Below are 16,013 nucleotides of genomic sequence, written 5' to 3'. Positions count from 1 at the left end.
CAGAGCAGACCCAGAGGAGACAGGTCAGAGCCTCACAGCCTCACAGCTTCCTAAGCGGGGCGTGGTGACGTGTCCCAGCTTTGTGCGGCTGCGCGCCACAGTCCTTTAGCCTGAAGCTACGGCAGACAGCACCGCCTGGAGGGCCGCGGTTGCCGGGGATGCTGGAGTCTTGGTGAGCGCGCTGTGTCTTCTGTCTGGGTTCCTGTCCCACAGCGTGCTTGGGTCCAGGGGCCTGGGCACTGACACAGGGAAGGAATGGTAGAGGGGTCTCCGAGGGGGCCTCTGAAAGGAGTCTTACACTAGGCAGGCTTTTTGGAAACTGTTCTCAGAGCCTCTTTAAATAGAAAGTTCATGCATCTTCGGGTTTGAAGCGGAGGAGGTTTGGTTTTGTGTCACTGTCTTGTTTTTCCATTCTAGCGGGCAGCTTGTGCAAGCGGAAGACTCCGGAATGTGACAAGGAGACCTCCGTGTGCACCGACCTGGACGGGGTTGCCCTGTGCCAGTGCAAGTCGGGTTACTTCCAGTTCAACAAGATGGACCACTCCTGCCGAGGTACCAGGAAGTTCTAGGGGCTGCAGCCGATCCCCCGCACAGGGAAGATGTTTTTCTCTGCCCCAAGCTCTCTGCTCAGGGTGTGACTGTTCCAAACTGGGGGTAACTTGTTCTTGTCTGCTGCCCACAGCAGGATCGGATATGCTATCTCTGTAGAACAGTGGCATTATCTCTGACTGGTGCGCACTGGTCTAGCCCATCACTTTCAGAGGAAAAGAAGACAGAATGGGAATGCCTATGGCAGTGACCTTTTTTTTTTCACTTAGAGGAACTTAGGAAAATTATTGTTTTAATTCCCAAAGCTTGATTCTATTGTCTGCTAATCTGGTTGTTTTTTTTTTTTTTTTTTAAGATTTTATTTATTTATTTGACAGAGAGAGACAGCCAGCGAGAGAGGGAACACAAGCAGGGGGAGTGGGAGAGGAAGAAGCAGGCTCCTAGCGGAGGAGCCTGATGTGGGACTCGATCCCAGAACGCCGGGATCACGCCCTGAGCCGAAGGCAGACGCTTAAGGACTGCGTCACCCAGGCGCCCTGTCTGCTAATCTTTGAAAATGGAAACCTGAGCGCGGAGTCAGGCCCATCCCTTTTAGAGGCAGCTGTGGCCTTATGGACAAAGTTCTGCTGAGGCTCAGGAAAGTCAGAGGATCATGTATCTTCCTGGGCCAGCCACTTTGCTTTGCTGAGCCTCAGTTTCCTCTTCTGTGAAATGGGTATAGTGGTGCTTCTTTGCATATTCCAGGAACTGAGGAAGGCCGTGTACACGGAGGTGCTTTGTAAGCATCAGCATCTTGTTTTCACCCAGGATGGGGCTGAATTAGTGAGTTCCAGGTTTAAAGGTTTCATGAAGGGTGTGAGGGCAGAAACCTAATTCTGCTAACCTTTTAGGTAAGACTTAAATTCATTCAGTTTGAAATAAAGGGTGCTCCGTGAATGCACGGCCAGAATACTGCTTTAACGTAAAATTAATTCAAGTCCAGAGCACCGTGTCCCTGACTTACAAAAGACTGCTGGAATCTCTAATCCCCAGAAAAACCAGCAATACACAGGCCATCGTGTGGCTTGCAACACTGTGGCACATTGGAATGTCTACGTCACGGGCTTCCTGCTTGGCCAGCACCTGCTGGGGACAGATGTACTTACTGGACTCTGACTGAAAGTCCCATGCCGGGGAAAGGTGACATGCCACTTCTTTCTACCAGGACCTCCCAGTAGAGGACTGGCTCCATCAGGGAGGATAAAAATACACCTCAGGGCAGTGCGGTTGTCCTGAGCTTCAGACCCTCTGACTCAGATTTATACACAGTGGCTTTGAAAATGCACACCCTCTGCTCCGCACGCCAGCCCTGCACTGGGCTCTGAAGGGGAGGCTGACCCTGTGTGCTGGTGGCAGTCCAGAGGCATGACGTTTATCAGCACACGTTACAACGTTGATCAGCACATGTCCGTCGGCTCCTTTGATGCAAAGAAGATGATGCTTCCTAGTTCCATCTTACCTGGTTTAATGCAAAGTGTTCTTTGCTCTTCTTGGGGACTGGGGCACTGAGCCCCACTTCATGTAGGAAGGTGACCTCTACTAAATCCATGTGCTGGGGTGCTGGAGAGCTGGTAGGACGGAAGGCAAGGTGGATAGAATTGGGGCCCATGGGAGTGGTGGCCCCAGTATGCCCAGTCTCTGGAGTCTCCGACAGCCTCGAGAACAGCCCTGCCACCCCTGCTTCCAGGGGGCCCTCGCCACTTGCCTGTGTTTCCAGATCAGTGAGTTCTTACTTGTCTCGCCTACAGACCATCATTAGTGATAGCAGGACTGTCCAAGACTTCCCAAATGCTAGGACACAGCCTCCGGCAACCTTATGTTGATCAACTAAGGGCCCAAGATGCAGCGTCAGGATACCTTGGTCAGCTCTCAGGCTTGTTGGCAAGGCCCTGCAAAGCCTCATTTCTGCAGTATCCTTGCTATTTAGACTTTCATCCATGGCCATCAGGCCTCTGATGAAGGAATCGGCAGCTTCTCGGGCAGCCCTGTTGGCTGGGTCCTGATGGGTTGCAGTGACATCTTCTGGCCATCGGTGCTGGAGCACAGGGGTATTTAAAATAAGTCCCCTTTTGGACACCTCAAATCTGAGGTCAGTCCTCAGTCTAAATGGGGGATAGAGGTATGTGGGTATGTTTTCTAAAGCTGTGTGTTAGCAAGCCTATATTCTCTGTTGTACACATATATGCGCTTATTAGTGTTTCACATAAAAGGGCTTCACAGTGTCTTCACCAGACTTGCAAAGCATCATATAAAAGTAAAGTAGGTGTCCTTCCCACAGGTGTCTTAGCTTCCTTCCGTCATGCAGGCCTCTTTCTCTCACCAGGCCGCAAATGCCTTGAAAGCCAGACCTGAGTCTCGAATATGCTTAGCACATTGTGGGCTTTAACAGATGTCTGTCAAATTAACAAATGGATGATAGGCAGCAAATACGATAGGACAAGAGTGGCAGGTCTTGGGAACAAGAGAGTCTTGAAGACTCCACCACTTACGTTATCAAAAGGCCAGAAGACTGGCATTGGCTTGTGTCCCATGTCACTAGCAGAAGCCCAATCTGGGCACAAACACCGGCTGTCGCTACACGCATCTTGTCTTCAGTGCCCCACAGGTCAGAGTCTTCCAGCGTGTGGAGAAGAGGAGCTGGGGCCCAAGGTGTACTGGAGCCTCTGACGAGCTTTCCGCCCAAGACCCCGAGGACAGCACCAGGCCCATGGCCGCACGCTGTCTTTGATGAATGACTGAATGAGCCCATTTGAAGTAAAGAAGTATTGTTACGCCGGGAAGTCAGGCCCCTTCTGAAGCCAAGTAAAAAGAGCCGAGCCCATCGGCTTGCAGGCAGGACAACAGATGGACATTCCGCCTGGCAGGATGATAGCCACAGGGTCCCACCCAGCAGATGAGGGTTGGGTGGGTCGATCCGATGTAAAAACATTTCCAGGAAGAAGTGTTCAGAATAGAACAGACTGGTGTGACATCAGCCTACCTCGGTGCTGAGACGGATGGGGATGAGTCATGGGGATGCCAACGGTCCCTGCGATGCAGCCTGCAGACAGAGCCGTGGGGGCACCCAGGGGAGGCTCCCCGACTCCCACAAACCGCTGTAGCGTGAGGACAGCCTGGGCATGGTGCTTTCCACACCCAGGGAAGCAGGAGTGCTCAGCTCGCTCCTCAGAGAAGCCCTGCCTGAGTAAGGCCAGCTGCGGACTCGAAGACATCAAAGGGGGCCTTGTTCCTTCTTCCCTAAGTCAGATATGATTTTGCCCTACCTTATTGCAAAAAATGCAGAAAGGTAGGCTATCGGGTCCCGCATGTTTGCTAAACGTAGACCGCTCTCTCCAGTTCTGAGCTTCCTGGATACTGAGGCAAAGAAAGAAATATGATTTTAACAAGAGCCAGGGTCCGTAAAATAAAGTACAGTTGTTCAGAAGCATCCCCATCTTCTTAGGACCCAGAGCCCAAGAGAAATTTCTCTGGGGCGTCCTCACTGAGAGGTTACTGAGTGGTATTGTGGCAGGAGGCCCATGGCCTCCTGCAGAAAGTACCAGGGACTTCCCCAGCGCTGCTGCTTAGAATCACCCTTCATGCACGAGGCTGTGGCTCCGGAAAAGTGCTTCTGCAGAGCTGGAGCTGGAGCCAGAACCGTGCGGGCCCCGTTCCCAGGGCCAATGGTATGCCGTAAGGGCATTGCAGACTCTCGAGAGCAGTGTTCTCTGAGCTGTTCCAGTCAACTCCAGTGTCTGTCAGTAATCTCTGACAACAAAATAGATGCTAGAGAAATGTGGCATGTGACGTTAAACACAGAAGGAAGAACGGCATCGAGCACGTCTGCATCAGTTGATAGTATCCCGCACTAATCCGTAGCAGAGGAAGCGGACCGTGTAGGAGAGCTCCTGTCCCAGCCCACAGGGGTGCGCCCCCCGAGCTGTGCGTGCTGCTGACGCCCACACCCCCATTAGCATGTGTGCTGTCTGTCCGGGGATCACTGCTCTACGCTGTGTGCCTTCGCTTATCTGTGATCTTTCATGCAGTGTGCATCGTACATTATTCATGAATCAAATTTCTACAACTTGCAGCAATGAATTTGACGATGAGGCCATTTTTTATTGTCTGCTTGCATCCAGGCACGCGTTATAGCTCATGCTGTTCTGTCAGCTTATTGTGGTGTTGAAAGTGTTCCGTGCTCGGATAAAATCAGGAACTGCTGACCCACCGGGACGGCCGGGCCACAGCCCCTCGGTCCATCAGCAGCACCACCACAGTTTCCGTGTTCCCTTCTTGGGTCCTGGGCTGATTAGCGGTCACCTAGATATGTCCGGAATCCCCTGCACAGGCTACAGATGGGGTGACCGTTCTCCTACGAAAACTGAGGTACCCACTGGGACCATGTCCCAGAGGATGTCACAACTTCTGCTTCCTCTTGGAAGGGGCCGATGGGGCTAACACCACGTGAAAGGTTTCACTTACATTAAAGATAAAGCATTTGTCTTTGTGTATATGGAAGTATGTTGCACAGGGGCCACGGAGAACTTCCAAAGAGAATTGCATTTGTTAGGTAATAATTATAACTATAATCATTTATTTGGTGCTAACTATGTTCCAGGCACTGTGCTAAGCCGTTTACATGCCTTATTTTACATAATTGCCTCCAAAAAACTATAAGGTAGATATTATTATTGCTATCATGATCCTTTTAGATAGATAGATAGATAGATAGATAGATAGATAGATAGAAAACTGAGAGCCACTAAAAGGTTAAGAGAATTTTGTGATAAAATTAAGAGTTGAGAGTTGAGCTGGACACCTGGGTGGCTCAGTCCCTTAAGTGTCTGCCTTCAGCTCAGGTCCTGGGATTAAGGTCCGCAACAGGTTCCCTGCTCAGCAGGGAGTCTGCTTCTCCCTCTCCCATTGCCCCTCCCCCTGGTTGTGTGTGTGCCCGCACGCTCTCTCTCTTCTCTGTCTCTCAAATAAATAAATAAAATCTTCTAAAAAAAATTAAGAGTTGAGCTGGCAGGTTATAGGTAATTCTAAAGCTATTTACAGGCTTCTGGTTCTAGAATATTCTTGAGGACTTTAAGGTGGCTGGTATCTAATAACTGTCATTTTGGGCCAAGGGAGGTCAAGGGACATATTCATGGATTTTCCTTTTTCTCTTTCAGCATGTGAAGATGGATATAGGCTCGAGAATGAAACCTGTATGAGGTAAGCCCCATGCTCATTTATTCTGATGAATTCGTTACAAACCTTATCTAGAAGTTACTTGGGTAGATTGCCTCAGTTGTTTCTTTTGATTTTTGAAACTAATTCTCCTTTTTCTTTGTTGACTTGCAGTTGCCCATTTGGGCTTGGTGGTCTCAACTGTGGAAACCGTGAGTATGCAAAGATCTCGAGTTTCATGGGGGCGTGGTGGGGCAGAGTGGGGTGGGACGGAGGGCTGGCATGGTTTCCGTGCACAAGGCTTGCATCTTCTCCCTTTCCCATCACTTCTCAGCTCCCATGCTGGGAGGTATGGGGAAAGCAGAGCACCCTCCAGGGCTTCCATGTCTGGCAGAGGAAATGAGCCCATTCCTAAACAGCCCTGACTGTGGAGTATTAACATACAGAATTAGGAGGTGGGGGGAGGTGGGAGGCAGGGAGCGAGGGAGCAGGCCTGGGAGAATAGAAGAGCCTTTTGAGCACCTCTTGGAGGGGATGGAATTGGAGGTTTTGGAAGATTTTGAGTGACAGGTGTGGAGGAGAAGGAATCCAGGCAGAGGAACAACTTAAAGGTCTCGGGCCAGCCTGGGCCGGTGCTGTTCCAGGGATGGTGTGTGTGGTGTGGCTGAGGACAGAAGGAGAGGAAGGCTGAGAGGAGGATCAGTTTGGCAGAGTACATGGGGACCAAGCTGTTGGGGTATTTGATGGCCACCTGAGACTTTAGACTCTAATCAGTATCCATTGTGGAAGCCACAAGAGTCCCAGAGCAGGATAGCAGCTGACGGAGAAAACCAGGTCAGGGCTGCAGGATGGAGGGTGGATTCAGTTCCTTGAGAAAAACAGTTGTGACTCATTTCAGATCACTTTCACTGACGTTTTCTGATCTCCAGAGCTGAGAAATTAATGAAAGAAATTCTGGGATCTAGGATATAATAGGAATAATAACATTCAGCACTCTATTTTAGGATAGCTTAGACCCTCATTCGATAGATGAGTGTGCCTTACACGTGACCTTATTTAACACGTGTAGAAGTGCCCAGTGCCTGTTCCCCAAGAGTATCCCTGACAGTTTATGTCTTCACTGGTATTTTCTTTGCTCGTAAAGCTTTCTTGTTGGTAAGTTTCATTATGGCACTGTCTTTGAACATAAATAAAAATAATATAAAATAAAATAATAGAGTAAAAAAATTTAATACTTAACTGGCATAAAGCTATGTCGTGTGCCCAGCATGGAACCACTTTGAGGCCAGAGTCTAGAGACTTGGAATTACATATCCATCTAGGATTACTGGTCATTTGGGACATTGGCTTTATCCTGACTACGGACTAGCAAGTGGACAGCCTAGGAGAAAGACTGCGGAAACACTTCTAAAAGCAGATATGTTTAGAGTTGTATAGAACAGAGGGAGGAGCTCACAGAATTATTATTATTATTTTTTAAGTAGTCAGGTGAGGCCATGGCGTGGTGGACAACACTATCTTATTTTTAGTAATCCCTGAGGACACCTTGGTACCATAAAAGCACTTAAGCAGAGATATTCATCATGATAGACCCGAGTCATCACACACCAAATGGTGTTCCATGCTGTTGTGAACCGGTTTCTACTCACGAAGCTTCTAACACTAAGTGTGGGGGGTTGGGGGGGATGTTTCCTCACAACAAATGACTCTGACATTTTCCAGAGTGAGTGCCAGACACCAGACGTTAAGGTCTCTGTGTCCCAGGACTGCCCCTACTTCAGACGGTCCCAAGTCTAGGCCTCTGGTACTTCTGACCAGCCAGCTATAAATCAGAGGTTCCCATGACCCCCTCCACAGGTTCAGTAATTTGCTAGAACAGCTTACAGAACTTACAGCTACAGTACAGTTGACTCACATGTGTAAGAAGCTTACTTAATGTTACCAGTTGATTACAAAGTTTACAACTCAGGAACAGCCAAATGGACCAGGTGCATGGGCAGGGATGGGGGCCGTGGCTCCGAGCCTCCATGCTATCCCGGGTACATCACCTCCCCCCGCGTACATCACCTCCCCCGCACCTTTGTGTGTTCACCAGCCCAGAATTTCTCTGAACTTCATTGTTTAGGATTTTTAGGGGGTTCCTTTACATGGGATCGATTGATGAACTCGGTCTTTGGCCATTGGAGGTTGGAGGTGGGGCTGAAAGTTCCAACCCTCTGGTCCGTTCCGCTGCAACCAGCCCCGTCCTCCGCGAGTTACTTCATTAGCATTAACTGAGGTGTGCTTGAAAGAGGCCTCTTATGAATAACAAAAGATGTAACTCTCACCCTTTTCGCTTAGAAATTCCGACGGTTTTAGGAGCTGTTAAGAACCAGGAGTGAAGACCAAATAGATACTTCTTATCATATCACAGTATCACAGGTGTACTTGCTTTAATAAGAAGAGGAAGTTATACGTTAGGCTTTTTAAAAATTAAAAAGTAGTCAAAATTATTTTTTAATATCAGTGCTTGGAAAGGTAGGCTTCAGGAGCTCCTTTCTGCTTGCTGGATGGAACTCTGCCTGACTCATGAAACACTTAATAAAGCCAATTAGATCTTCAGAAAAAAAAAAAAGGCTTTAGTTGCTGTTGTTTTTAATTGAAGTACAGTTGACACAATGTTACATTAGTTTCACGTGTATGACATAATCATTGGACAAGTGTCTACACTTTGCTGTGCTCACCATCTGTCACCATACAGCACTATTACAGTACCATGGACTCTGCTCCCTACGCCGGACCTTTTATTCCTGTGACTTATTCATCCCATAACTGGAGGCTTCAGGGTTTTTTTTTGTTTTTTTTTTTTTTTTGAGATTTGGCTTATGTAAAACAGTATGGATAGCAATGTATGTCCTTTTCTAAAAATCACTAGACAAGCTTTTCAGCTGGGTTTAGGATCTTTTTTTTTTTTCAGATTTTATTTATCTGACAGAGAGAGAGACAGCCAGCGAGAGAGGGAACACAAGCAGGGGGAGTGGGAGAGGAAGAAGCAGGCTCATAGCGGAAGAGCCTGATGTGGGGCTCGATCCCAGAACGCCGGGATCACGCCCTGAGCTGAAGGCAGATGCTTAACCGCTGTGCCACCCAGGTGCCCCTGGGTTTAGGATCTTAATGCTTGTATTCAGGAAGGTATCTGTGCTTTACAAAAGGGCTGCCTGGGATATGGAATAACCTTGTTCACTTTCTAATGTGAATCTCACTCCTCACTTTAAACCGGAACTGAGCCATAGAGCATGCTTAAACTGATCACAGAATGGAGTAGCCTGCACACAAAATTAGAAGAAAGCCTAGAACTTTCAGTGTAGAAAGAGGAAGCTGATTAGTCAGGCACAACATTTAAGCTACTTGAGACCTGTTCACCAAATGCTAGAATACTACAACTAAATGGTCTAGTTTTTTAGAAGAGTGGTTTGAGAGCTAAGGGGTAGCGATTGCACCGCAAGCCTGTGAACCTGATTCTGAGACATTTTAAGTAATAGAAACAGAGAGGCTTAGATAATGTCACAGAAGATGGCTTAAGAATAATTTGAGGAGGGGGCGCCTGGGTGGCTCAGTCAGTGAAGCTTCTGCTTTCAGCTCAGGTCATGATCTCATGGTCCTGGGATTGAGCCCCACATCAGGGTCCCTGCTCAGTGGGGAGCCTGCTTCGCCCTCTCCTGCTCCCCCTGCTTGTGTCAGTGCTCCTCTCTCTCTCAAATAAATAAAATCTTTGAAAAAAAAGAATAATTTGAGGGAGGGATGGAGGAGGGCTCAAGGTACAGCAGAGTTGTATCACGTTCAAGAAATAGAATAAAACACCCCTTCTGATGGCAGAGAGAGAGCGAGGGAAACAGGTGAGGAGTGTGGAGATGTGGCCGGCTCTGGGATTGAACCAGAGAGCAAGAGGTAGGAGACGCCATCTGCCAAGTCCTCCCGGCGTCTCCTGGTCCTGACGGGCCTCGCATTGAGCCAGTATTTCAAACCTCCTTTGGTTGAACAACTCTCTAAATAGGCTTTACCAGAAAAGGCTTCGATTTCTCGTGAATCGAAGAGTGATCCAAGAAGGGAGAACGGATCTAGGGGAAAGCCCCATAAAGGGTTGAGGGAAAGGGGAGTGAGCTGCAGGGCATTGTTCTAAGGGGCATTTAGTGGTTTTTCTCAGAGTTCATTAAATACTATATATGTCTGGCGATGATATACCCCTACATCCACTGACTCTTCTGTAAGTTCCTGTGTAACCCCCCCCCCCTTATGTTTGTGGGGTCTTGGCCGTAGCCAGGATTTCTCTCTGATCCTGAGACTTCTTTTCCTTCCCCTTTCATCCAAGTTGTCATCGTTATGTCCAGCAGAGGGCAGGCTTCTGTCTGGATGGCTCTGTCCCAGCCACCTTGTGTTGGTGACTTTGGTTAACTCCTTGATGGTGTGTGGATATCACTGTGGGATTTTGGCATCTGCTTTAGTGTTGCAAAGCAATGAATGGTGACTGATAAGAAATAGCACCTGCCACCCTACCCCTTGTCTGAGATCTCAGGTGAGCCCTCAGTGTTGGTTAAGGAATGGGAAACACCTGAATTTCACCCCCTCTGTGGTGATGGCACCTTGTGAGATCTGTGGCTTGTCACTCAGTGTTTTGTGTCCAATAACAGGGCTCTGACCACCCACCACTGTTACTTCTGTTGTCACCACCAAAGACAGTGAGTGCCTTCTTGGGGCTACAGCTTAGGCTGGATCCTTGGCAGGCAAGAAATGCTTCTTCTCTGTGCAGACTTCTTGGGGCACAGGCCCTACCCAAGCCCAGTGAGATGGAGAGCCAAGTTTTGTTTAGTCGCAGTCTTGAGAGGCCCTCACCCTTACATTCCCAGGAGTAATGCAGCTCCCCTATATTTTGGGTTTAGGCATAACCTATGGCCTGCCTTTCTACAAGTTTCCATTAGCTTTCTAGTTGTGTGCAGGTTCCACTCCTTGTTCCTTCAAGCTGGAGGGGTCAGGACAAGCCTTCCCCCAAGCTCCTTAGTCTCGGAGCTCACTCGGGCCCAGCTAGACTCCTGTAGGCACCTGGCAGGGCCAGCCACCTACGCCCCCGGCACCTACCCTCCAGCTCATGTCTGCACCTGTCCCTGCGCTCCTTTTTATTTTCTTTCTGTGTCACATATGTCTGTTTATACCACAGATCCAAGCAAGTCTGCCTCCTGCCGCTTGTACTGTCCTCAGGCTTCTCTTACAGACAGCAGAGGTGCCCCGCGCTTCCCGTGCCACGCCTTCTCAGGCACGCATCCCCTCCTTCGCCTGGGTTTTCTCTGGCTCCCCTTGCACCTCCTGTGGCATCTCAATCTCCTTCCCCTCTTTTCTCTCTTTAAAATAAATTAATGTGGTTGTCTCATCATATAAAATAACACATGCATTAATTTTCATTTTTAAACTCAAGTTAATTAGACATAGGTTATCAGTTGAGGGAAGAAGGAAACTGTAGTAAACCGTCTCCTCACCCATTAAACAGCACGGTTAATACCGTGGCATCTACCCTGGCCACTAAGTTCCCAGTTACTTGACCAGTTTGAGTTGGTCAATCACCAGCAGCACCAGCTTCTCCTCCACTCCAGACCTACAGAATCAGCATCTAAATTTTAACCAGAGCCCTTGATTTGATCAATATGCAGATTTGTACACATATTGAAGCCTGAGAAGCACTGGTATTGTATATCTTTCCAGAAGTATATATGTATATTTTTCTAACAGAATGTACTGTTTTGTAACCTGCTTTTAAACCTAGTAAATCTGTGCAATATTTTCATTTACCTAATTTTATACAGTCACTTTCGATAACTACGGAATTCTACTCTGCAGATATGCCATTCCTCTCTTGCTGCCTTTTTAATGTCTGTTTTTGTATTCCCATCCTCCACGCCATTTTTCTGTTTTGTGGTTCTTGTCACTTTGTGATTACAGAACTCACCTAATTTTCCTAGATTATCTTTAGCTGCAGACATTTTTGCCCATCCCTCTCTTATGTTCACAACGTGCCTTTTTGTAGGGCATTCTTTCCGTTCAAAGGTCCTGTATTTCCCTCAGCAGAGATCCCTTCCCCGCCAGCCTCCTAGGCTGACCTGAAAGGACTTAGAGCCTGTTTTCCCCATGTATGGTCCTCTTCCTTGGCTTCCAATGAAACTAGAACATTCACCTTAAAGATTTTCTACATTGTCTTCCCACCCAACCCACCGTCTGGTGGCAGGTGTATGAAGTATCTTTGAAGTGTGTTCAATCTATTGGTACACTGGGCTTCAAAAAGATTCACACCAGTGGGAATGCTGTGTGTTGGCAGGAGTCAGTCTCCCATCACAGACGTCCCGGATGACAGCACTAAACTGCTTAGGAAAAAAAAAGGATAATTGTCCAGAAGTCAGCTGGAAATTTCATTCACCTTGCAGCCAGCATCTCATGCAGTCTTGACTGACCTCAATCAATGTCAGAACGGAAAGGAAGCAGGGCTTGGGAGAGGGGAATCCTGCTCTGTGTCTGCTCTTGGGCATGGCCACATACAGCCTGTAGATGTGAGAAAGACACATTTCAAAAGGCACAGAGAAGGAAAAAATGCTGTGAACAGAGATTCTAAAGGAAAGCTGATGCAAGAGGAATGGAAAGATTTAAAAGGCAAAATTTTAACTGTGCATTACTAATGAGCTCAGTGAGGGGGTATATGGGGAGAACTGAATGAATTTTAAAATAAAACTAATGAGGGGCACCTGGGTGGCTTAGTAAGTTAAGCATTTGACTCTCCATCTCAGCTCATGTCTTGATCTCAGGGTGGTGAGTTCAAGGCCCAAGCTGGGCTTCACGCTGGGCGCGGAGCCTACTTAAAAAGTAATAATAACCACCTAGAAGGGTCTGTAATGGGTTCAAGGGTTTTAAAACAAGGTGTATTGGTTGGTTCAATTCTGACACCATTTCTGATTTGTGTTTTTTCCACGCCACCAAGCAATTAACTCACTTCTGACACTTCTGATATCTGGAGATAGTGTCAGATCCCACAGGTTAAGGGCTCAGTCCCATAAGACTGTCTCCCTTCCTCATCATATGCCAACGGCAAATCCAGGTGCCTGTTACCTGTGCTTCTGACCAACCGGCTATAGATCAGTGGTTCCGACAATACCCAGCTTGGGTTGAATTAATCTGCTACAGCGGCTCACAGAACTGAAAGTAAATCATTTACTCCCTAGACTACTGGTTTATTATAAAGGATGTGACGCACGATGAACAGCAGATGGAAGAGGCACATAGGGCAAGGCCTGGGGAAAGGGTACAGAGCCCCCAGCGAGCCACTCTCCCCAGCTCTCTGCATGTTCACCCACCTGGAAGCTCTGCGAACTTTGTCCTTTTGGGTTTTTTATGGAGGCTTCATTACATAGGCACAATTGAGTAGGTCATTGGCCATTGGTGAACTCAACCTCCAGCCCCTCTCCCCTATCCAGAGATCCAGAGGTCGGGGGTAGGAACTGAAAGTTCCAGCCCTCTAATCACAGGGTAGTTCCCTAGGCAGCCAGCCCCCCTCCCCGCAACACCACGCCTTGGGTGCTTTCCAAAAGTCCCCTCATTAATATAACAAAAGACACACCTTTCTGTTCTCTTCACTTAGGAAATTACAAGGTTTTAAGAGCTCTTTGCCAGGAAGGGGGACAAGACCAGATATATAGTTCTTATCATAAATCACAGTATCACAGTTGGCTAAGGTTCTTCTGGAGTAAATAAGCCTCGCTAGCTTAAGCAAGAAAAGACCGTTTATGGGAAGGCTCCTGGGGTGTGTCATGGAATTCCCGCATCAGGAAGAATAAGAATCTGGGAATTGTGGGGAACCACAGCAGCTGGAGTTTGGGAGCCTACTTTTTAGGGTATACATTAACATGACTCCATCTTCATCTCTCATCTTCGCTCTTTGCTGTATGTGTCTGTGTACAGGCTTTCCCCCGTTCCCAGACAATGTGACTGAAAATAGACTCACCAGAGAGCTTCGAGTGTGTGTCACTGGTTCAGCCATTTTGAAAGAGAAGTCTCTTGTGCTCTCTCTCTCTCTCTCTCTCATTTTCCCTTTCTCTTTACCAAATTGAGATTCCTGGGAAGGAACTGACTGATGCAGTTTGGATCATGTGTTTACTCCCAGACCAGTTAGCTGTAGCCAGGGTTGGTGCTACGCATACAAGCATGACCGACTATAACCGCCTCCACCATAACCTGCACACAATGGGGTGAATGTTCCCAGGGAGGGGCTGGCTAAGTAGACAGTCTGCTAGTAGCTTCCATCCCAAATGAGCATATAAGCAAGGACAGATGTCGCTTATAGGAAAGACCAAGGCCCACAATGGGCTCCCCACAGCAGTGGCAGCAGTAGCAACCTATGACCAAACCACAAAAAGAATAAAGAAAAGATAAAGACTGTGAAATACCAACAAATGTCAAAGAGAACGTGAGACTAAGAATTCCAAGTTCATCATTCTGGAGAATCTCTTCAAACAAGAAAGGATAGGATGGACAAGCCTAAGACAACATTCCCTGCCTTCTGTCTCACCCTCATAAATAAACATTCAGAGCACCCACAAAAGTGTAAATGTTATAGTTGACGTCGATTCAAATCCCATGCACTTGTTTGTTTTTTTTTCTTAAAGATTTTATTTATCTATTTGACACAGAGAGAGAGAGAGGGAGAGGGAGAAGCAGGCTCCCCACTGAGCAGGGAGCCCCACGCAGGGCTGGATCCCAGGACTCCAGAACCATGACCTGAGCTGAAGGCAGATGCTTAACCAACTGAGCCACCCAGGCACCCCTAAATCCCATGCACCTGTGACCATTATGTGGCCTCATAATAAATTCAGAGTCAGTCTTAAGTTCGAAAGATCAGTTGTAGTTCATGAACTGACTTGATAACAGGTATGAGAAAAAAAAAATCTGGGTTATCTTGTCCATAAGCTGATTACAAGTTCCCAGTAATAAGACCTAACTGCCAAAGAGCATCAACCATACTCTAAAAAATTATATATGTATGTGTATAAATTATATGTCTATGTTGTTTGTATATGTATACATACACAATTTCTAGGTTGAAAGGAGATTGTGAGTGTGTGTGTGTGTGTGCATGTAAGCATATGAATAACAGTTGGGAAGTATAGGAAAGCACAAAAAAGAAAGTAGAAGTTAGCCATGATTTCCCAAGGCAGTGCTAACTTCTGTGGACATTTCAGTAGATCCCTTCCTGGCTATTTATTCTCATGTGTGTGAGATCTTCTGGCTTTCAGGACCGGTTCTTGGCCGCGGATAGTTTGAGAGTTTGAGAAGCCCTGGTCTACTCCATCTGCCTCTCCTTAGACCAAACTTCATGTTCCAGGGGCACCTGGGGTGGCTCACTCGGTTAAGCATCCAACTCTTGATTTCAGCTCAGGTCCTGATCTGGGATCCAGCCCCCCATCTGGCTCCCCACCCAGGGGGGAGTCTGCTTCCTTCCTTCCCTCCCTCTGCCCCTCCCCACACTTGTACAAACTCTCTCTCTCTCAAATAATAAATAAATAAATCTTAAAAAAACAAACCTGCTTGTTCCAAAGAGGACTCTGCCGCAGCTGTGGCCACTTGCAAGGGTCACTTCTAAAATGAGCACCTGCTTGTTTTGCTGAAAGTGGGAAAATTTGAACTTGGTGTGGAGGAATAAGCAGGAGTAGACTTCAGTCTTTCGTTAGGAACAAGGGAAGCCAGTGTAGGATTTTAAAGCAGAGAAATGGCATGATCAGACTTGTTTTTTTAAAGGAGTGGGCAAGACCGGGCACAGGAAGGTGAGCTGGGAGGTGGTTGCATTGCCGGTCAACAGTTGATGGCGGTTTAGGGTGGTGTTGCTGGGGATGAGGAAACGTCCACAGATGCAAGAGATTTTGTTAAAAGTGAAGCTTGAATACGTGTGTCAGGAGGTGAAGGACAGAATTACCTTATTCCATGGTTTGGCTTTGTTTCATGTATGTCTTAATACCGATGGTTTTTCCAGATAATCAGGTTTCTGTGCTATTTATTTAAATAAATGATACGTAAATGGTTGGACAGCTTCTGTTTACTTTTATCACACAGTCTGCTTGCTGTCAGCATTACTGTGACTTTACCTGAATACCTAGAGAGCATGGTTCTGATGAAGGAACAGAAGGCAAGCTGAGGACAAAGCAGAAGCTGTGTGTGTGTGTGTGTGTGTGTGTGTGTGTGTGTGTCTGTGTGCTGCGCCCCCCCCCCCC

At 47.5% G+C, this 16,013-nt stretch overlaps 1 protein-coding gene across 1 annotated transcript in view; it reads left to right on the top strand.

Annotated features, from left to right (window-relative positions):
- The window catches only part of HEG1 (heart development protein with EGF like domains 1), an 80,973-nt gene that overhangs the window by 56,820 nt on the left and 8,140 nt on the right, over positions 1 to 16,013 (top strand). The window contains 3 exon segments of the mRNA XM_040621727.1: positions 418 to 552; positions 5,742 to 5,784; positions 5,914 to 5,951. Of these exon segments, the coding sequence (XP_040477661.1) occupies positions 418 to 552; positions 5,742 to 5,784; positions 5,914 to 5,951 (216 nt within the window).

This window comes from Ursus maritimus, unplaced genomic scaffold (genome assembly GCF_017311325.1).
Source record: "Ursus maritimus isolate PB19 unplaced genomic scaffold, ASM1731132v1 scaffold_4, whole genome shotgun sequence".
Lineage (NCBI taxonomy): Eukaryota > Metazoa > Chordata > Mammalia > Carnivora > Ursidae > Ursus > Ursus maritimus.
The sequence above is the reverse complement of the archived record's forward strand: the minus strand, read 5'-3'. Positions and strand labels throughout refer to the sequence as shown.